Genomic DNA, 23,259 nt, shown 5'->3' with positions numbered 1-23,259 from the left:
TTTGTAAGGACGTGGTATTTATGGCAATCTGTGAAGCAAAACTTCCTCACGTAAGCTTTCTTGCTCAACTTCGCCTTAGTCAGCTGACCTCCCCTGCCAGTGCCTGGTCAAATGGACTCCAGCGAACGTCTTTTCCGACTCCACATGGAGTTAACTGCGCCTTGAACAAAAACCGTCAGGATTTTCTCACCTCTAGAGGTTTCACTCCACACAACGCCCAAGCTAAGTGGCCTCGGCGGGCTCTTGAGGAGTCACGTGGCCAAGCGGGGCCTGTGAAATGTGGTGACCCTGGCGTATAATTAGAACCTCTCCCATTGTGTCCTCCCTGTCAGCCCCAGCTTTATTTTTTTCAAAGGCGGCGCATCCGTCTTCGCTCCTGACAGAAAGGGATGTGGAAGAAAACAAAGTATATCAAGTAGGGGAGGGTTTGTGTGGTGTGTGTGGGTCCGTGTGTGTGTAAGAGCATGTGGGGGGGGGGGGGGGGTAGAGGCAATATGAGCAAGATAAAGGAAGATAGCGTTAAGGAGAATGATGAGCCAGAGGAATGGAGAGACTGAAGGGAGGGATGCCACCTTGTCAGACATTTCCTTGTCAGAGCTCGGGATTTATTGATGTCGTTTTCCTCCCTCTCTTTAGTTAATTGGTTGTGCAAGGGTGGAAGCAAAACATACTTTGGCAAAGGCTGATAGAGTGGTGGGGAAAAATAAATGCTGCCAGGTATAAGTTGGTTGCACGGTGCCGGCTTTGGAGAGAGGTCCCTTCTCCCATTAACCAGCTGAACAGAGAGGAGGCGTCACGGAGAGCAACGGTGTAGTACTGTATGCAGTGCTTTTCTTTTCCAAACCAAGACCACTCACCGGCGCTTCAGTGCCCAATGCAGTTTTCAGAATCAGGACAAATATTGTTGACTGATTCTTCAAAGAGGCCAAGATCATCTGAGATTTGCATTACACTAGATGACTGTGGCACTTTATGTGATTTGAAATACTTCTTCTCCAGGACTTTTTGCTGGTGCATAATTTAAATACCATCCTGCTGTATTTTCTCAGTTATTAGCCACGTAACGGGTGTACTGAAAATGTATGCCAGTGCCTTTGTATGGCTTGTGTCTGTTTTATAGTTGCAAACAAGTTAAAGTTGCAAAAAATTTATATACACTATATTGCCAAAAGTATTCATTTATCTAAATCATTGAATTCAGGTGTTCCAATCACTTCAATAGCCCCTTTCTGTTCCAATATGACTGTGCACCAGTGCACAAAGCAAGGTCCATAAAGACATGGATCAGCAACTTGGATCAGAACTTGACTGGCCTGCACAGAATCCTGATTTCACCCCGATAGAACACCTTCGGGATGAATTAGAGCGGAGACTGCAAGTCATGCCTTCTCATCCAACATCCAGTGTCACAAATGCACTTCTGGAAGAATAGTCAAAGATTCCCATAAAGACACTCCTAAACCTTGTGGAAAGCCTTCCCAGAAGAGTTGAGGCTGTTATAGCTGCAAAGGGTGGGCCGACACCATATTAAACCCTATGGATTAAGATTGGTATGTTGCTCAAGTTCCAAATTCCTTTGGGTCTTTAGGAAAAGCACCTTATCATTCTACATGATATTCACACAATACATTCATTCTTGCAAACAGGTGCCCATGTCAGTGGGTATCATTACACGTGGCACCAATGTTATTCTCTTATTTGGAGTTATGAGTTGTGATTGTTGAGCACCATGAATGACTACACACATGATCGACTTGCCTGAATAGTGCACTTCACTCAATCAGCAGTCACTTCCTGGCAGCCAGTCTCATGACTTAGTGCTGCTTCCAAATGACAGAGACCCTGTGATCTGACAAACACTTGAAGGGTCATCCACACAGGGCATGCACCACTGCTGAATTTGAATGAGTGGCGTGACCTTTGTATATCAGCCTCGAGCAAAATCATAGGCATTTTAAAAGGGTCTTTATCACGCTATGCATTTTCATTTAGGCACTATGGTTGCAACTGGCATGCAGCTAAACATTTCATTTGCACATAAAAAAGGGATTCAGACACCAAGTAATGGTTTCCTTTGAATTCTGCTTAAACACCTCCTTGCAGCTATCAAGGGTATCTTGAAGCTACACAAATATTTAGTTATTACAGTGAAGACGCTAACAGGATATCCATCAGAGCAGATCAAGTTGTTCTTCATCAAGATCATCCAGTTTGGGGAAGAAGCTGTCTACATGAAAGAACTGACATCTTATGTACTCATCTTGTGTTTCCAAACAGATTTGAGTAAGGTCTACAACTATCCAAATTAATTTAAATTTTCCTTAATAAAACTTATTAATGATTTGTGATGCCTTAGTAAAAGTTATTAATGATGTTTGAAAGTTGTAAATTATATTATATTAAATATAACATATTTGATTGTTTTAATTAATTAGAAATGCAATGAGGGTGTTAGATCAATGACTGAGATTAAAGTAAAGGTATATCTCTATACTGCCATACATCAGCGGTGTATTACTTATGGCATTATATATTAATGCTTGTAGGTATTTAAAATTAAATTATTGGATATAATCAGGTTTTTTCCTTGGTCAGATCTGATTTTTATTTCTATATAAATAAATATTAAGCTGGCGTCTCTATTCAGCTCATTTATAAATTCTAAGGATTTGGATGTAAATAAATATAAATACATATTCTCATGTCCTCCACATTTGTTCTTGTCCTCACTTGTGGAAAAGCCATATGCCTGTATCCTTGTTATATAACTGCTCACAGCTGTTGATGACAAGTTGCACAACGATCTAATTGGAGAGCAATGAAATATGAGGCACAATACAAGGCAAATTCTGTTGTAATTACAATACACAGAGGAGAGCTTAAAGCAATCCTAATGCGCTCAATATCACTTTACAGTTATCTTTATGGATCTCTCTTTCTTCTCAGGAGAAGAGCATACTCAACAGGAAGCTATTTAATATGTTTTCATTACCTGGCTGTTTATATCATATGGGAATAATATTCCACAAATATATACAGACCACAGCAGTTTAGAGACAAAGGCTGGCCAACATCATCACTGGTTTATATGATCTCGTCAAAGATGCAAGGCCACGTAATTATTCTGGCATGGAAATGTATCTAAATCTATTTATATAGCACAGTGAGGGAAGTCTTCATACAGGGGGTGGATGTCAATCAAAGCAGAAACACTGCGTCGTTGTCCAAGATCTGCCGGCCTGGGCTTGGTACACATTGTGTTTGACAAGCAATTAATTGAGGGGGAATATCTTTGTTTCGTCTATATGCAAGTTGGGAGATGTTATGAAACAGTAGTTTATGAACACCTCCTATTCGTTCCGCCATTCAATCATTTCCATGCCTGGCTGAATATTGAAAAACATAAATATTTATTGTGTTTGTTGGGATGAGAGCTGGCCGCGCGTGTTGTGGAGGTGGACCTTGAGGTGGAGAGGTTCCATGAACTGAAGGGGTTCCATGGAAGCTGAACATCGTACTAATGGCCTTGTACTTTGGCATGCCGATCTTCCAGGGCATTATAAAGGCAGCGGAACTACAGATTAGCTGTCATGCTGGCGGACTCGCCAGTGCCTTTTAATTCTAATGGCTGGCTTCATAGGATGCTGTCAAAAGACCTATCTTTGACAAACACACAAGGTTAGAGTTAGAATATAAGATTGCCTATTGTTGCGTTGACTAATCCATCTATTGTACACTGATTTTATTTGAAGCCCTAGTCTTTTTCTTGGGCACACCTATTGTATAGGTGTGCTTTGTAGATGTACTATTAGTCTGTCTGTTGCCATGTACAGTTTATTAGCCAGCCTCATGCCTCTTTGATGGTGGGCAGTTTCTGAACATAGGACATGTCCACCAGATATTATTGTTTGTGGGCCATTCCAACACAGCAGTGACGTTGACACTGATAGTGGGTGTAGCTCTGAATTTGACCAGGCACAGCTACATGTCTTGGTACACACTATTGTCACTGCTGGGATGAGTTACTTTGTCCTGTCTTCTATCCAGCAGAATTTCTCATGAAAATCACTTGTAACAAAGTCTTAGATCATGGCTGTCCAACTGTCTTGAAGAGCTGTAGTCCAGCACAGATTGATATCCAGCACAGTTAGGTAATATCCCTGCTTTAATAGACCTACTAAACCTGGTTATTAAACATGTTAAGTTGAATTGGGTGTGTTTATGCGAGGAAATCAAACTGTATTGTGCACCAGCCCTCCAGAACTGGAGATAGGACCCCCTACTAGAGGATGACTAACACAAATTGCACGTAACAAAACATGAGATATATTCACCTACAAGGTGTCCGAACATTGTAGCTGCTTCCAGTAAATTGGATGGTGAATACAAACATCTCTATAATCATAATGCAATCATATGCACACATCATGCTTCTTCTGACCATTTTCCTCTTTCCTGGGCTAAAAGGGACCCAGCAGGACCTCTAATCCACATATTTTGGCTGCTTTTATACCATTGTAATATGTGCCTCTGTGGTTTCATAGAGAATTATTATTGTACCTCACTCTGAAAATGAGATAAAACATGACCGGCAGGACAACCTGGCACATGCGGTGATGTTTGTGAATGCAGTCTTATCCTATCTTTCGGTGGAAAATTAATTTCCACTTCACTTTTTGATCAAAAATGCATTCAGTGTTAAGATGAGGAAATTGCAAGGCTAGCTTGGCTGTGCAGCCTCTACTAGGTTGAAGATCTGAAAGTTGGGAATATGTTTACCAAGACAAGAAATGGCCAGACCATCTGTCTCGCAAAGCACTTGATGAAATATCTTATGCCTATGAGCTGCTACTTGCCCAGTGTTAGTGGCATTTGAACAATCTCTGAAGTGTATAAAAGTCATTGCTGTCCTCTTCATTACTTAGAGCCAAAAACCATGGCCTACAAAGGCATCTAATAAACAAGCTACTTACTGTGAGCTAGAACTCAGCATTGTTCATTTTACTTCTCCCCTGCCTCATATAATGTAAATATACAGTGCCCTCTAAAAATGCTCCAACAGTAAAATCAAAATTTTTGCTGCAGAGTCAGGCAGTTAGGATTAAAGAAGCAAAAATGCACAGTGTCAAGTTTTATTTTGGTGTGCTTCTAACGATTAAAGGACAGAATAAAAGATGCTATGATTTCATAACAGGAAAAGCACACCTGACACACAGGAGTGTACAAGAACACGATGTACTCGTCGCTCTTTCTTTAATGTGGAATTAGACTTCTGCTGTTTTGAAAAAATACAGTGTGACATCATTCTCACTGCTCTTTTGTACAATAATTGACACATTCCGGCTTTAATAATGTCACATTTATATACTTACAAAAATCCCACTCCTGCATCCCCAAAAAAGTGAACATCACAAATGGTTCACACCTTTTAGGAACAAAATGGCAGAGTGGGCACTTTGGCAAGTGTAGAGTGGAGTCTTTCTAAAAAGCCAAATCCAAATGAATGTCAGCAATTTATTTCTGATTATTTATTTATTTATTTTTGATTCATCCTCTGATTCTCACTACAATATTGTTATTGTCATGTTATGACCCCGCCCCCTCCTCAAACATCTTCGTGTGTGTGTTTGTCTGTGTTGCCATGCCCTCTTCTGTCGTCCACCTGTTCTGTATTATGTGTAATTGTTTTGTGTATATATATGTCTCCTGTGTTGCAGTACATGCTGTTGGTGTTTGAAATGTACATAGCAAGTGTGCTGTATCGCTAGTGTGTGTGGAATAAACGTTTGTCTGATCGTCCTCTTCCCCGCATCCTGTTTGCCTCGTCACGTCACAGAAACACCAACTGAAGAAGGATGCCTGGGAAGGGCAAGAAGAAGCAGAAGAAGGGGGAAAAGACGCACTTCCCCAAATCGTACCTGCAATCCCTACGTGTTCTCGGGTACCCTCCTGACTCCTGCAATAGGAGAGTGTGGTCCGGGTGCGGAAGTGGAGTCAAACGGGACTATGTCTGACCATAATGACTGGTTTAATGATTTCCAGTCCTCAGAGTTGAACACCGCGGACTTCTTCCTTACCGCAGTGAGACCATCACTCATCTTGGCTTTGCTCACAATGAAGGGATCACAACGGGGGGGACCCGCTGGGTACTACAGAGACCAACCTAACTACGAGGACCGGTACTTGGTGGTGGAATCCATAGGGTCCTGCATGGACCTTAGAGAGGGCTATGCGGAGTATGGAGAGCGAGGGGAGCACAGTGACGTCACTCTCGAGTCGGCCCTGTGTCCAATCGTGAGGAGAACCCATCGATGGAGGTGGAGGAAGTACCTCAGGGGAATCCCTCCTCTCAGACTGAGGTCATGGGCTCCGAGGCTGACGAACCCCCAACACCTAAGGCTCCACCCAGGGCAAGCCACTCTGGGCAAGCAAGCAGCCTCGAGTGACTAGTAGAGAGGCCGCGTCGTCGGCAGAGGAGGAAACTCCTCCCCCGAGGACTAGGAGCACCAGAGCGCCTACGCCTAAGCCTCGGGAGGTAAAAAGGCAGCGGCACTGGGGTCTGCTCCGTAACCAGGCAACACAACCAGTGTGCCTCCGTATGCTCATGTGCCAGGGTCTGGACAGCCTCCGTCAACCGAGCTGGCGAGGGACACTCCCCCCCAGGCTGGTTGGCGTCTGACCCAGCCGACAGCTGGGGCTCCCCCACTCTTCCTTGGACTATTAAATTTGTGTGGTGTAGTACCTGTCCCGTTACTGTAAATGTGCCTGTCACTTTGTTCCCCTCTGTGTCTGTGTCCGTCCTGGTTAGTGTGTGTTCCTGTATCTGTCATCGTGTTAGACCCGGTGTTCCGCCCCGTGCTCCTGCTCGTGGTGGTCCGTGGCGGACTGCCCGGTCCTCTGGCCTCGCCATTTGGCATTGGTCTCGGGTCCGCAGCCCGTTAGGCTGGCGTGCCGGGAGTCGTGCCCTTGAGGGGGGGGGCTCTGTCACGTTATGGCCCCGCCCCCTCCTCAAACATCTTCGTGTGTGTGTTCATCTGTGTTGCCATGCCCTCTCTTGTTGTTCACCTATTCTGTATTATTTGTAATCATTTTGTGCGTGTATATATGTCTCCTGTGTTGTAGTATGTGTTGTTGGTGTTTGAAATGTACATAGCGAGTGTGCTGTGTCGTACGTATCGCTTGTGTGTGTGGAATAAACATTTGTCTGATCGTGCCTCTTCCCCGCATCCTGTTTGCCTCGTCACGTCACAGTTATGCGCTTCTGTGATGCGAGTTTGCGTTCAAAGTGCTGGTCTAAAATGAAACAAGAGAAACATTTAATGACACATTAAAGTGCTTGAGATTTGAAACATCAAAAGAGAAACATCCGTCAGTACTTAAACATTTTAGAACGAAGTCCAAGCATTCGGAGCCGGAATCCAGGATTATTTCTCGGCAGGACTGGGAATATACTAATAGGAATCCCAGGCTGCAAGTAAAGATTTTGTAGAATATTTAAACAGTTTATTAATTTGAAGCAGGTTCTCAAATGCTGCATGTATTTTTTTAAGGGATATAGACTCTTTTGAAATTGGCATCGACTTTAGTAAGCCCATCAACCTTGATTGATTTAAATGATGACCTACGAGATCAGGATCGATACATGCCTCAAAGGCGTTTAGGGTTGAACCGTCCAATCAGAATACATTTCAGATGTTGACTCTGCACTAATCCTCCGTACTGTATGTAAAATGTGTTGCAGAACATTTCTCTGCCTTCGTAATAGGGACAATTGTGTCAGAGATGGACACTGCATGCTGGGTTGCCTAGTGGAAATATGCAGTTTGCTGAGACCAAAGTGCATGATAATCTTGTTCCAAGTTGGTGAACAAAGAATGTAGAGATTGGAATAGCTCCATGGAAGGCTAAGGACAAGTGCTGCAAAGCTGGAGGTTTTTAAGACCACTCACACATACTGTCACATTTCAGTGTGTGTACCATTTCGCAGAAATAATATAAAGGTATCCAAAACAATCTTGTTGCTTTGGTAATAGTACATAATTTCTGTACTACTCTCAGACATTTTAGGCAGTATTTGAACTGTTTGGACTGTATGAGTCGCACACAGTTACTCCACAACATTCACAGGTCTGAAAATGGAAAACAAATTGTGCCCTCAGTAACATGCTCAATCTGTCCTCTGCATCCCAGTGACTCTAATGCTGCATAGCCAGTTTGACGCACACTGTCACCTCTGTCGTTACTTGTAGCGAAACTCCTGCTGGGCGCTAATGTCATCTTATCAAGTCATCAGGGCCGTGACGGTAACCAACTCAAGCTGGCTTCAAGCTTGGGTGGGGGCTATTGCAGCAGCGATGCTAGCATCCAGTAGTTTGGCTGACCCCCATGACGGGCACTGTCTGCAAGCTCAGGGGCCTGGGGGGGGTTAGGGGTGATCCAAACTGGTGACACACATGGCACTTTATCATTCAATGGTGGTGCCACCTGGCCCTCTCTATCAGTGTCAGACGCTATTTCAGGCAAGCATTCAGAGCCAGGGCTGACGCGGCTGGAGGGGCAGGGTTGGGGGAGGAGTGTAATTCCAGTACCGTACTAGGCTTCCTACATGGGTCATTTGTCATTTTTCAGAACGGGAAATTGTTGTAAAAGTGACTGTAAAAATGTTTGCATAAACATCCCCTCTGTGGAGTATATGGTCTGGAAGGAACCTGGAATGACTTAATATGATTTAAAAAATGTACTTATTTATTTATTATTCTTGGGTGCATGCCATAAAGTTTTAAAGGGGAAGTTTATTTTACTTTATTTCACAATGGTTCGCTTCAAGAATTTACTGGACAATTTCTAGCCACCATTTTTACATTAATTAGCTAATTTAAAAAATCTAATTAAAATAAAACCTCCCCGCATCCTCACTGAACTCCAAAAAATACATATTACACATATTTTACCCGCATGCCTCAGCTGAACAGGGAATAAATGCTCCTGGTAATTATTTTGTCAAGACCTTTTTTCAGAAAAAGCATTCTATACTGAAAATGTGTTTTTTATTTATTTATTTATTTATTTATTTATTTATTTATTTATTATTTATTAATTTTTTTAACTTTGACTGTATGCATCTGCTGTATCTGGACTACTTCCCAGACATTTGCTTGCCTACAGAGCAAGTATTCATTAAGATGCTATGCAAACATAGAAATATGGGTTGCTTTGAACATGGTGCCATATCAGTTTGAGCCATATTCTGAGTATCATTGCTTGTAGCCTCAATTGGAACAAAGCTCAGCCACAATGAACACTTTTGCTCTTGATGGAAAATTTCCACAACCAATGACACACTTCATGTTGCTGATGGCTGAATAAGCTAAGTAGCAACAGAAACTAAAACAAATACCCTCAGTATGTTCCACTGACATAATGTCCTGTGTTCAAAACCAATAAAAAATTAAACTGTTTCATCTGTCCCTAGCAATCTATGACTCACCAAGAAGATAATGGACAGGAAAATGTTGACCAAAATAGTTTTTAATTTTGTTTTCTTTTGTTCTTAAAAGATATGTTCTTGATGAGATTGACATTGACACATCAGTTAGCATACACAGAGTGATGAATTGTGTTAATTATAATTCAGTTTGCCAAGCAGTCTTCACTGGTGAAAAAACAGATTATATTGTATATTGATACAAAACCTGTGTGATGTCTGCAGTCAAAACACTGTAGATATTCTGAAGTCAGGATGAAGTATTGTTAGCATGTTTTTCACAAAATATGAAAAGCTAGTGAGTTTCTAATCACTATCACTATAGTTAATGCACTTCAGATTAGATTAGGAAAAGAATACATGAATATTTGATGCGTTATATATATATTGAGTAAACACAAACTAACATATACTTTCCACCGCATGATGAGCAATGTTTTTCTCAAAACAAACTGAAATTTTTAATAATGATCTATGTTTTTCTGTAATTATAATGAGCTCACTGAACAATCAATTTATGCGCAATTAAAGTACCTTTCAATCATAGTACACTTCATTTTGCCTTAGTAAATCATTAAACTGATTAAACACTAATCTGATCTAGTGTTCACTGAAGTGATGGTATTACAAATATGTACAGCTTCAAACAAGGATGTTCCCCTGAAATTCACTTTGTCTACTCCCGACTAATTGAGGTAAAACTGTCAAACATTTTAAAATTGATTAAATATTTTCTGCTCTTGTTTCATTGTTACCTGAGCAGTAGATAAAGAAATTCTATTTGCTGGGATTCTCCATATAATTTTCTTATGGTTCTCTTCATATGGTTTATGTAAAGGGGCAAAATCGTTATCAGAGACCCCATTTGCTCCTAGGGCCAGTGGAATAAACAATGAGGTGATAAGGAGCCTTTTTGAAAAGTTGATAAGAGAACCTTTTCTCCCTTACTCACCAGTGTACAGCTAGGGTCCTCCCTAACTAGGCGAGGTCTGCTTTGAAATAATCCCAGCGAGGTGCTGGGTACGATGGAAAAACCTCCAGGAGGGAGTGTAATCATATTATCTCCACAATTTAATTTTAGATTATAAGCTTGCTTGTGCAACTGGGATGGGGGGTGGGTGAGAGGTAGGGGGTGTTAACAATGGGTGGTTGCAATGACTTTAAGGCTGTATTATGAAAAAGAAATTGAAGCACAAAAGTGAGAGTAGCTACATTACTCAGTGACGAGCTTCCTGCTACTTAATGTTTGATAGCTTTAAAGGTGTATTGGTCAATTCTCACCTATTTTCTTACTAATTCAAATACACTCTGAAATACAAGGCACATGATAAAAAAATATTTTAGCAATGGCATCAGCGCATGTGTATTAGGTGCTTGTCAGAAAACCTGTTTGAAAACTGCTTTCCAGAAGCTTGTTTGTGTTTACATCAACCTCCTGTCAGTCACTTCATGAGACACTCCACAATGCCTCATTACTCTATCCCCCCTTCTGACTGCTTGGCTAATAAAACTGTCTGCGTGGTCAGGTGAGTGCCCTTCATCAGCAGGTACATGTACTGTGGGCAAAAAAAAAACATGCTGTGCTGTCAAAAAATACCATCACAACAAACATGCTAAAACAAGAATTATCATTAGAAGTGTTTTTTTTTTCCAAAATGAAGAGAATTAAATGCAAAGGGGATGAATCTCAAAGCAGAATTAGCAATGTTCCTCCTGGACAAGTATGTAAATGCAATCTGTATGCGTTGCTGTTTGAGTGACACACTTTACGTAATGAATTAAGTAGATAATGTGATCTTAGAGGGTTAAATAAAGTAATGCTCTGGGTGAACCACCTTTAGAAAAATATACATAATGCAGGTAAACTGCATAAAATTACCTTGCAGTTAGTAATGTTACAAAGAAATTACAAAGAAATATTGGACAGCTATGCTATGTTTTGTTATGATTTGAATTCTGTGTTTATGGGTTTATAAGGTTTATAGGTTTATAAAAAGCTAAATTTCATAGTGGGTGTGCATTGTTTCACTAGCAGGAATAGAAGGCGGATCCAACTACTTAACCACTAGAGGTGGTGTTTCTTGAATCTTGACTAATGTTGACTAATCTTGACTAACATGGAGGCCCATAGACTATATGTGCGTCCGTTCCTCATTGCTGATGCAGAAATCGTGAAGAGTCAGGCAGGACCCCTTATGGATGGCCTGTTTAGCTAGCGACTCTGCAGTTTCCTTTGAACATGTGGCCAGGGTGAATTAAAAGTTTAATAAGGTACATTGAATTAGTCTTTCTTTTTATTGAACTTTTTTTCTTACAACCGATTAAGTCCCATTCAGATCAGGAACCGTGGCAAAGATGGGCAGCTTGTCAACCCCAAATGAGGCGTGACAGTGCAGGCAGTGGGCTTTGATCCACATATTAAAAGTGCAGCTCTGCCTACTTCAGTCAGCCCTGTGAAAGGCAGCAGGCAGGAGACAGCGTTTCAGGATAGCTTAACTGTAAAGCTTTCACTCCCACTGAGGCTAGATCTGCCATGCGCTTTGTCAATGGTTAGTGCTATGTACTACGTCCTTTGAGAATGTTTTTGTGAATGGCTGGTCAGCTTCTGCCTTATCTACTGTTATTAATTTGAGGTAAAATTTCTGAAAGTCCTTCTTTGAGTTAAGTGCTCTTGAACAGTGATTTTTAAGGTGCCACCTTTTACTGCAGGACACCCTGCACAGTGTCCACAACATATGGAAAGTCCTTTAACACTTTTTAAGACTTTTAAGTGCATGTCTCCAACACTAACTCCTGTAGTTAGTGTTCTCACAGTCTGATCACCGAAGAGAATTTGTAGGCTTTACCCAGAGCAAGAGTGATTCTGTTGGAGTTTATGGGAGTGAGCAGTAATTTGCCCCTTGTTCTAACCATACCCATTCATAGCTTTCATGGCCTGGTGCTGTCAATTCTGATGAAGTGCTGAGGACATGTTCTTACATGAATCCTATGACCACCAACACCAAGACTGTGACAATAACAAAAATGGCCCGTAGCAAGGCCAGGGATTCAAACTTATCTGCTTTTGCAACCTCATTAGCATATGTTATTATATAACTTCTGCTTCCATTAATTAGACCATATTAGCATATGTAATTATATAGCATCTGCCTGCATTCACTAGACTATATTAATATACTTAATTATGTAACTTCTGCTTGCCTGCACTCATTCATGCATTCATACTCCAGAGTGGCTCATTGATCAAAGTGCTAGCCTTGTCATTGGCTGATTCAATCCCTGTTGACACCAGAGCCATCCCTGGCTGGGAGTCCAAGAGAGTATAATTAGCCTGGGTGGGTTGGATGCCTATACCCTCTCCCACATCCATCAACACATTGCTAATCAATCTGGCTTGCCAGCATAGGTAGAGGTAGCTGGTGTTTTGTGCTGTCCCCCAAGTGTGTCATCCAGTGTTGTTGTTGTGGTGGCAGTTTGAAAAGGTGTGATGGCTGACTATATGTGTACTGGAGGAACCATGTACTATTTTGGTGGTGTTGTGTGATGGGGGGAGAATTAGATAACTAGTGGGTGGAACTGGAGATGACTAACAATGAGAGAAAACTGGGGTAAAAAAAAAATTCATAGCTTATAAATGCTATCAAAAGAAATACTGGTGTATCATTAAAATGACAACATGTTGCTACTCAGGGTTATTTTGAGTTAGTGTCTCACATGGTAAAATGTCAAGTTGTACCACAACAATGCAGTCAGACAAACACCAATGAGCTAAGGCAAACTTGCAATTACTTGATGCATCTGACAACAGATTTCAAAATCAGTGATGGTTGCTTTAATGCCTAACTTTGACTAAAGATGATCAGACTGTTTTTACAGTTGAACAGGTTTTGACAGAACATAATTTCTGTTTTTCTTTGTCTTCTCCAATATAAGCCAATTAATGGACTTCTTTTAAACTCAGTAAAAAGAACATGGAGACCCAAGCAACAATATACTGCCTGTTCTGATTTCAAATGCATGTTCATTATATCTTTTGTGCTGTATCACTATGTATATACACACATAATTTTCAATGTGATTCAGTTTCTTTGGTTCCTGTATCATCATCTATCCTCCATGCACATGTTTGACTTAGCTCATACAGATGTTGTTTACTACCAAATGAATCTCACTTTCACTGTCTGGAGTTTTTCTGCCTCACTTTTTTTTTTTTTCAGTCCAATAATGCTATTTGGGATCGTTTGCCTGCTTTCCCTCCCGCTGATACAAGCTCCATTTTAAATTGGCACAGATTAATGCAGGATCTTTGTTTTTTCTTCTACACCCAGAGGCATAGCCCCCACAAAATCCAAACATAGTAAACCATACTGATGATACATTTAAATTAGATGCAGATTGTGCCTACCAAAGATTCTATGATAAACAAAGTCCTTACCTTAATTAGCTGAAGACTCTGCATATAATTAAGAATATGTTTTAATTGTGACAGTTAATGACAGTGAAGGAATGTTGTACAATTTCAAAACTATCAGTGTATCAGGAAACAGCAGGAGCTACAATTGAATAAGACAACTAGACAAACCTTGTTTCCCAGGACTGCCATTCACTGCACAGCACTTTTCACACTGGTGTCAGCACTGCAACATATCAGACACATGAAAATCTCAGAAGAAAGTGTTGAACTGGTCATCGGAGTTTCATTGCTACAAAAAATGCTTACATTTTTAGAGGCTTGTTATCATGGAAGTGAATTTACTGCACAGAGTGCAAAAATATTAATCCACTTTGTGCTTTGCAACTGTTAGTTATAGCCACAGCTAACAATGCAAAAAGACTAGCATTATCCTATACTAGCATAGTTTTTTTCTTCTTGATTGCACTGCTCAAAGCTACAAAAGTTGTGAGAAACAGATGAGAAATATACATGTTGTTTGGTAATAGTGACTCTTATCTGCAAATCAGGAAATATTAAATGTTTACACTAGGGGAAAGTAGAACGTGCCTTAAGTGGCTAAATTACTACTAATAACAACAGTAATTAATATCACAATTAACACCATCATGGAGATCCTCCATTGCAGGCAGGGAGTTAGGAAGCTAGCCTGAACTATTTCCAACAAAGCCAATAGCCAATGTTTATGAAAATCATTCTTCAGTCATATTACCATTTACTTAATTATATAATTAATGGGAGAACAACAATCACTTTTTGTAGGCAACAAGGTATTTATTTAATTTGTGTTTACTGTTAAAGGGGCAGATTTGACATTTCTGGGGTCCCAAGCAAAGTTCTGCCTGGGGGCTCTAATCAAAAAATCTTTTTTTTTTTTTTTTTTTTTTTTAACAGCAAAATAAAATGTTTACACACCCTGTACAATCTTCTTACTGCAATCAGAACTTAACCATCCTGATCTCTGGGGCCCCATGCATTTTGCAGGGTTTGCATAGTGGTAAAAACCACCACTGCACTAATGTAGACTCCTAGCTAGCTAGCTACTTTACAAATGCTGACACCCCTCATTCATGTGGTGTTTAAATGGAAGGATTAGTCAATCAAAATCTATTTTTTTAATTTCATCATTTAATTAATTTTATTTCTCTTACTTGTGCATATCATGTACTTCAATGTTGAAATTCAAGAAAATGAGGCTAAACACTGGGGCACTCCGACACATCCATGTCCCAATCTATATCCCTAGGCGACCTTCAAGGAAATAAAATAGCTTTTTTACCATAGCAATAATGGCAAACCTATCAACACCCTGTTCATTTATTGTGGATCGTTATTGCAATTTTATAACAGGAAGATATTATTAGAGAAAATCTGAAAATTTGGTTGACAGTTTAGGAAGTGAATGCAACGTCGAGTGGTAAGGAGGCGGACGCATGTGGGGAGAAAAGCGAGATTTATTAGGGGCAATTCCAGAATCAGTCGTTAAGGCAGTCCAGGGTCAAAGAGCCGACACGGAGAGCACGGGGATACATGAAAAACGAGACAAGGTCTAGAATATTCGAGTAACTAAACACAAACAGCGAGGAGAACTAAACGCACGGAAGCACACAGGTTAAGCAGACTATAACAGACTAGGAAACACGGAAGCTAGGATAACACAAAGGCATGGAATACAAAGAAACATAACCATTAGAATAAACATACATTCAACCACCAATGAACAGCAAAACACTGTGCTCAAGACAGGGTTTAAATACATGAATTTAACATGACTAGAAACGAGGGACAGGTGTGGAAAATTAAACGAGGGTCGGAGAAAACGAAACTACGGAAAGGAACTTATGGGCACAAGACGGGGAAAAACATGGAACACGGAATATGGGAGGGACTAATCATGACAGTGAACAAATACTCTCAGTTCATTACTACACACTAAAGCACTCTTTTTGCAGTGATTTCATCTATTGAATTCTGAACCCTTTTCACTTAGACATTATTGAATTGTCCATTTTACAGGGAAGAAATGTTTTTTTGCTTTCAAGAATCCACATGATTAATGCGGAAAGCTGCACCTTATCAGCATATTCTTTGGAACCTGCATTTGCCATTTGCCAGGACATGTAACAGTGCTTATGGGAAATAAATCAGCAATGAGTAATGTGTATTATGTGCCACCTGGATTATATAAAAAAAGAAAGGATATGTTTATTGCTTGCCATCACTCCATGAATAATTTAATACTCCCAGGACTACATCAACAAAAGCTGAAAATATGAGAATGTATCAGTAAGCTCCAAACTAAAATAAACTATGGCAACGGGTGTGACCTGTTGCTGCTTTCTCCTCTCAAATTCCCATATTAGATTAAATTGTCTTTTAACTCTTTCTTAGCCAGTTCAGCCCCGATTTTGCTCAACATGACTTTGATAATGTAATTTTCACATATTCAAACTGTACCAGTAAACTTTATGTATAGGGGTATTGCTCTGCAATACCTTACCTTGATTTGTGTCATTTGGCTATAATGGCATTTATCTTGTGTTCTTAAGTTTAGTCTGTGTCAGTATGACTGTGTCAGACAGCACTTAATAGACAGCATTTCATAGGAGGTCAAAGGGTACCAGAAGTTAATTCAGGCTGCTGACCTCTCTGCCTGACTTGTCCTTTTCCTTTTGACAAAATGTGATTCCTATGCAAAGGTGTCTGTACAGCATCTGAGTGTATAAAGCGCAACAGAGGACCAGTTCAGAGGGTCATTGTCAAGGAGTCTTTCATCCCTGAATGCCATTGCCTTTCACTTGAACTCTGATACAAATAAGCATCTGTAGCACCTTAGATGGAGCACAATCCTATCCAAATCCAATTTGGCAAACACTCATCTATCAAAGGCAAGAAATGCAGACTTGTGTTTGCTGAGCTGGTGGAGGATCCCATTTCACCGTGTCAGATGCGCAGGAGGTAATCCTCACAATTATCGCTTTTTCCGCAGTTGAGTTTGGCTCAACAATGCATGACTTCACCATGATATTTGCGTAGGGCTTAGAGGTTTTTCTTGCTTGTTTTTTTACAACAGGATTTAAGGGCTATGCACAGTGAACAGTATAAAAGATAAATGTGTTTAGCAGACTATTCCAATGTGTATTAAAGTATTTTACATATATAAGGTAAAAGAGAAGTAAGGAAAAAATCATCAAGACAATTCTTTTGAATGATTCTACTAATATGTCATCTGCTATGCATAAAACACATAAAACATCACTCTTTCCTTCACTTTTCTGATAAGACTCCCAATATGATCAGTTTAGTCTTTAATAACCTGCCCTGCAGAGCTTCTTTCAGACTTCACTTATCACTTCACAAGGTGTTGGCTCCAAAAAAACCCAACCAACCAACCAACCAACCAACCAAACAAACAAAAACAACATTAGTTAGTGGTATGAACATAGCTTTTCCTCATGTTCCAGATCTTTAACTAGTGCAATTACTTGCAAGACTCGGTGACCCTCGCTGCTTAAAAACACAACAAATCCCTTCACAGAGCGGTGTCAGCAGGCCCAAAGCACAATGGAGCCTGTTTATTTGAGTCTCATTGTCCCCTAGTCAAATGCCATCGCCCACCCAAGTTCATGTCCTTGGGGGTCAGATGAGCCATTGCATTCCCATCTTGACTTGGCCCCCTTTGTCTCCCAAACCCCGCCTTTGATGGTGCATGGTATATGCTGGGCATGTAAGCTTGTCCTCCTCCATCTGATCACTGCACTACACAAACAGAGGCCAGACAGACTCTAGTCCTGTGGCATGCGGCATCCGACGACTTGCTGACTTTACGGTTCGTTCTTGGAGCTTGCACACTCGTGTTTCATCGCATGGCAGGCCACCAAGGTTCCTGGTCAAACGGGGAAGGGTCACGTGGATGGGCAGGTGGGCTATTAGAGCCACGGGCTCCCATTGTGCCCAGCAGACCACTGGCAGGTCATCCAAGGCCACAATGGAGAGGAAAAAGAGTGAGTGGTTGTTTTTTTTTCCTGTATTCTGATTGTAATTACAGCACAATGCCAACCATGGTGGTCACCATCTGGGCTATTATTAGACATGGTTAGTGGGCTATGACTGCCTAGCTGTGTCATTGCTTAATGCAATGTCTAAACAAAAGGAAGAGAAGAGGCCAGGTGTGTCATATAAGCCCACTTAGCAAATCAATTGCTTCTTGAATTGGATTTAGATGTGGATGTTTCATATATGGAGGGTGAAATGAAAAGGTAGTGCAGTGATAAGGTAGTCCTCAAAATGACACCATCTGCAGCTCTTCTTGGAAATTTACATTCATCAAAGCTGAATTGTGTGGTGGTACATTTCCATTACCATTCAAACACAGGCATATTTTTCCACACAGTGACCATCAACATGGATAGTAGAAGATCATGCTAACATGATGGCTTCTTATTGCCTCAAGTGGATTATCCTGTTTTTTCTTCACGGAGTCATTTACTGGAGTCTGTGGTCTCCAGTGGTGAGGTGAGCTAGTGAAAGGGCAGGAGATTTGCTGTGACATCTTTGGTTTGCAGGGCGGCAGCGAGAACTAGCACCGGAAATGTTGTTTCCTCCCATACTTTGAGGCACACACATCTGTGTAGGGCAATCTGGGGGGCAATCTGTCTCTCTCTGGTTGTACTTGATTTTTTGAGGAATATTGGTGGTCATAACAAATCCCACAGATAAAAATTATCTACACACCATTTTCTTTTATACGTTTTTGTTTTTCTCCCACTCTTCTTTCATGGGTTTTGCATCCTCCCTTGAATATCAGTGGAGTAGATGGATAGAATAGATGGATTTGCTATAATCTCTTTTCCTGTTTGATTCTCCAAAAGTGATGTGTTATAATGTTGTAATGTTCTTTTGCTGATCAAATAATGCGCTCAATATAAATGCAGATACAAGCAGTCTCACTCAGTGTAATTCCAAAAAAAATGTTAGAATAAAATTTTAAACACAATTTTGTTGTTTATTTATCAGCTTTGCACAAAGCAATTCGTATTCTAACATGGGAACATTCATATATCATGCTTATGTTTATGCACTCGTGCAAGGTACCAGCACATTACCTTATCAGTGGAACACTTTGTAGGGAACATATACGATAATTGCTTACATGTTCTCAAAAAGAAATGCAATTAGGCAATTTGGCATTGTTGAATTTTGTTTGTTATGCAGTATGTAGGTTACGCTCAGTATGGTGAGGCTTGCATTTGCTGTTCACTCACTTGAAAGGTACATTTAAACTGACTTAATTGAATATGTACAGTGCACTGTAGTTCTGAAAACACTACGCAACCAGTGGAGCTGAATCAAATTTGCAATGCGTCCAACTCTCCAGAGGTGAAATTAATTGTGACTAGCTGGATTAATGCTAATTTGTTTGGTAAATGAAGTCTGTTCTCATGATCCCCGGTGTGTCAGCATTTTTGTATTAAGAGGACAAATCGTAAGTGTTGAGAATAATGTAATTTGACTTAACCGAAATGGTTATGGTCAATATCATAATGTCCGGCACTGTGCTTTCACCTTGTTCTGTTACCCAGAAGATACATCCCCAGTGGGGAAACAGAGCAGTAAACATTATTGCATGCTTCCCTATGGTAATAGTTAAGAGTTATAGTATAGTAGCACTTTACTGATCAGCTACCTGCTGCTTCTACTACAGCTAATATAAACTTTAATCTGTCAAAGTTTATTATTATATTGAACTTATTTAAGACTTTGGGTATTTGAATACTGGCTAGTTATACTTGAACATTTATCCATGCTTAACAATCTAAGACTTTATAACACATATATAACTGGCTTATAAATCCTTAGCAACACCTTTATGAATACTTGAGACAAGAGGCAGCAGGGACAACTGCAGAAGTGTCATTTACTCTAAAAAAGGAAGTGTCACCACAAAATGTTTCAGCTACTTGGTTCTGTTCATATACCATGGAGGCTTAAGACCATTCATCCTTCACCCAGAAATAAGTCACATTACTTGCACACAGAGCCACCTACCTTACAATCAGCATAAATGTTGGCATGCAGACAACCCACAAACATGCAGAATGGCAGCTATTAATGCCCATTTACTGCACAATTTTCACAACTGACCAAACACATCTTATCGTGACTCCCTGCCCTATTTCTGTGCTTCCATACTGTTCACTGTTAGATTACTTTACAAGTTGTCATTTAATGCACTTATAGTCAGCACTATGTCAACAAAAGAAAGAATGAATGAAAGAAAGAAAAGGAATACGTAATGATTAGATGTCAGGCTGCTTGACGGAAGAGGCAAAATAAAACCTCTTGCTGCTATCCTCGAGCATGTTGGTCCGACCCCCCTCCACCCCTCGCCCCGCCCCTCTACCCCGCAATTAATGATCTCCTCAACATTTCTCATGACTCTGCTCTCCTCTGCTCGGGTTTATTTCAACACCTTTCGTCCCACCTCTTTTTCTTCTTTTTCTCTCCCCTTGCAAAGTAACTTTGCTCTTGTGTTTCCTAATTGGTAATATGGTGGGGGAATGAATGAGATACATCTGTGTACTGGAGTGGGAGAGATGCAAGAGCAGCCCGAGTGCAGCAGAGGTCGAGATTTGTGAGGCGAGAGAAGGAGACAGAGGGAAAGAAACAGACAGAGAGAGAAGCAGACAGAGAAACAGATACAGAGGAAGAGAGGAATAGAAACAGAGAGAGAGAGAGAGAGACAAGCAGACAGTGAGAGAGGGAGTAGCTAGAGAGAGAGAGAGAGAGAGAGAGAGAGAGAGAGAGAGAGAGAGAGAGGCACAGAGATAGATGGAGGGAGATGTTTCATTGGTATTCTAGGCAGGTGAAGGGAGGGCCCAGAGTGCTGTGTGGTCATGCAGAATGAACGTGAAGAGGGGGGCCATAAGCCTCGGGCTCTCCCTCTCTTTGAATGCAGAGGTGGATCTGGAGAAGACGCTCTGAGACGCTTTGCTCCTGTGTCTCATTAGGAGCTTGGTGAGAGGAGAACAGCAGAGGCTCAAGCAACCACTGACAGATAAACAATTCACAGACCCACTTGCTGGACAAACAGTGTTGTTTTTTGTTTTTTTTGTCAACATGCTCATTGATATGCTACCACTGCTAGCTGCATCTGTAAGCAGTCAGAGTGAAATGTTGGAGTTTTCCACAACTTCTCTCTAGTTCTTCAAACACAGTCGGAGTTGCAGTTTTGGACAGGAATGGGAAAGGATCATATGGTTACAAAAAAAAAAAAAAAACACCATTGTGACACTTTTACAGAACCTTAACCCTGTACACTGCAAGATCCCTCCTGTAAGGAGGGCAGTAGTAAAGTTCTTACCTGAGCAGGGGTGGCTATTCTTGGCACGGAGCTCTCCTGAGCCTAGAAAAGCTTTGGTGTACGGCGGTGGCGGCTCTAAAGCTCACCTGTCTGTCATGCTCTCTGCTGACTCCAACCTTCCTCTGCGATCTCTGCGGCCCCTGCTGGTCCCCCATCAGCCTGTGCCATGATTTGCAATCAGATTCCAACACATAAGTCCTCACGCTTGTTTATTCCTTGACATCCCAGCAGGCACCATTATGCTTGCATTCATACTTTCCCTCCATTTATAAGCACCCTAAAGCCCACCCCAAGTGAAATAAAAGGGGCCATAAACAGAGAATGGAAATGGGCCGTCCTCCATAAAATACGTCAAATTGTTTTAATGGATGAGGCTGGCTTGGTGTTCTTGGGCCCCGAGCCGGAACCTCAATGTCCCACTGAAGAGCCTTCCTCTGAGAGTCATCAGTGCTGTGGCATGTGGTGGCAGTTGGTTTGATTGCAGTCAATACGGCACTAGCTGGCATGCTTATTTCCTCACCTCACAGCAAATGCCAAATGGCGGGCTAATGAACAGGAACTTTTTCCTAAGGTTGGTTTCTATCCTATCAGTTTATTTAGATTAGGTCATATCTCACAAGAAATGTCTTGATCTAAATGGCCCATGCTTAACTTTGCTGGGTCTCTGTAGCGAGGGCAGACAGCAGCCACCACACCTGGCCTCAAACCCAAGTCTTCCAGGTGGCAAATGTGTGTTCTGACCTTCAGACCAAAGACTTCACTCTGTGGCATGGTAGCCAGAAAATATATATATCCTACAATGCATATGGTCACACTATTATCCTCACCTTGGGGTTTACACTGTGCTGTGCTGTGCGGGGTTCTGCATAACCAGGGAGGTGGTAAGAGAGGTGGACTTTAGCTGTAGGAAAGCAGGGCTTACAAGCCCAGTGAAACTAAATGTTTCCTAGCTGCTCCTGGACACTTGGCTGAAAGCACCCAAACACCAAACTGAAGCTTTTGAACTGAAAGTGGGTTTTAATTTGCAGTTCAAATTCTCCAAACAGATGGCTGGTTCAAAATTAAAGATAATCAACCAGAAATCAAGTTCCATAAGAGGCTCAAAAGGTTCTGAATATTTGTGGAATGGCTGATAATGTTGCCATAATGAGTCCCGGTTCCAGCTACTACCAGGATTAGAAGACAGAAAGTAAAAACACAGCATTTTTTGTGAGGTACAAAGTCTGGGTGCCAAGTGATGTTCAGTCCCAGTTTTCATGCTCCACAGCCTTCATCTCCATGGCTCCTGGTTTGACAGGCTGTCTCTTTCTTTCCAATGATGCCTGCCTGATTGATGCTGGAAATACCTAATTAAGTAAAAGGGCAATTATAGGTAATGAAAGCTTAATGATACATTATTTGAAAAGTCAATCAGGGTACCACTTTATTGAACACTTCTTATTATTCTCAGCTTGCTGGCAGGATTTAATGCAAGTGGTCCTTTGCACTTTGGGGGCTGACTTGCTGTGATCATTGGGTTGCAATCGTTGTGAAGTTTTAGGGAAGAGATTGACACTTAACAGAAATCTCCAAGGACCAAAGTGGTAAAGTAACTGAAGATCCAACTCCCCCCCCGCCCAAAAAAAGGTGTTTGTGTTATTTTGTTACGTTAGTTTGTCCCATGTCAAAGTGTAGGTGTTTATCGTTTAATGTTAAGTGTACAGTTATGTTCATTGTGTAAATGTGTAATGTCAATAAATGGTCTGCACGAACGAGGAAGTCTGTGCGTGCTGCCATGTGCCCAGTGGCACTCGGGCCAGCAACTACATTACAGAATGACCAACCACCTCAGGACACAAGCTCTGTCGGTGAAGGACAGACTTCCTAGCGGGAGGTGTATAGGCACCCCCCGCACTGCTGCCTGGATCCCAGGTTATTGGGGAGAGGACCGTGACCGGAATCTAAGTCCACTCTGGTGGA

At 41.2% G+C, this 23,259-nt stretch overlaps 1 protein-coding gene across 3 annotated transcripts in view; it reads left to right on the top strand.

Annotated features, from left to right (window-relative positions):
- Positions 1–23,259, top strand: part of sgcd (sarcoglycan, delta (dystrophin-associated glycoprotein)) — a 132,847-nt gene that overhangs the window by 16,793 nt on the left and 92,795 nt on the right. Inside the window, exon 1 of one of the 3 annotated variants that reach the window (XM_027000109.3) lies at positions 17,729–17,941. The exons of the other annotated variants lie outside the window; for them this stretch is intronic. Coding sequence (XP_026855910.1) covers positions 17,804–17,941 — 138 coding nt within the window. The 5' untranslated portion in view covers positions 17,729–17,803. Of the gene's footprint in view, positions 1–17,728; positions 17,942–23,259 lie in introns of those variants that run through there. 3 annotated transcript variants of the gene reach the window in all.

Source organism: Electrophorus electricus, chromosome 8 (genome assembly GCF_041902795.1).
Source record: "Electrophorus electricus isolate QZ-2024a chromosome 8, ASM4190279v1, whole genome shotgun sequence".
NCBI classification, from domain to species: Eukaryota; Metazoa; Chordata; class Actinopteri; order Gymnotiformes; family Gymnotidae; genus Electrophorus; species Electrophorus electricus.
This window is presented reverse-complemented; position numbering and strand designations above follow the sequence as displayed.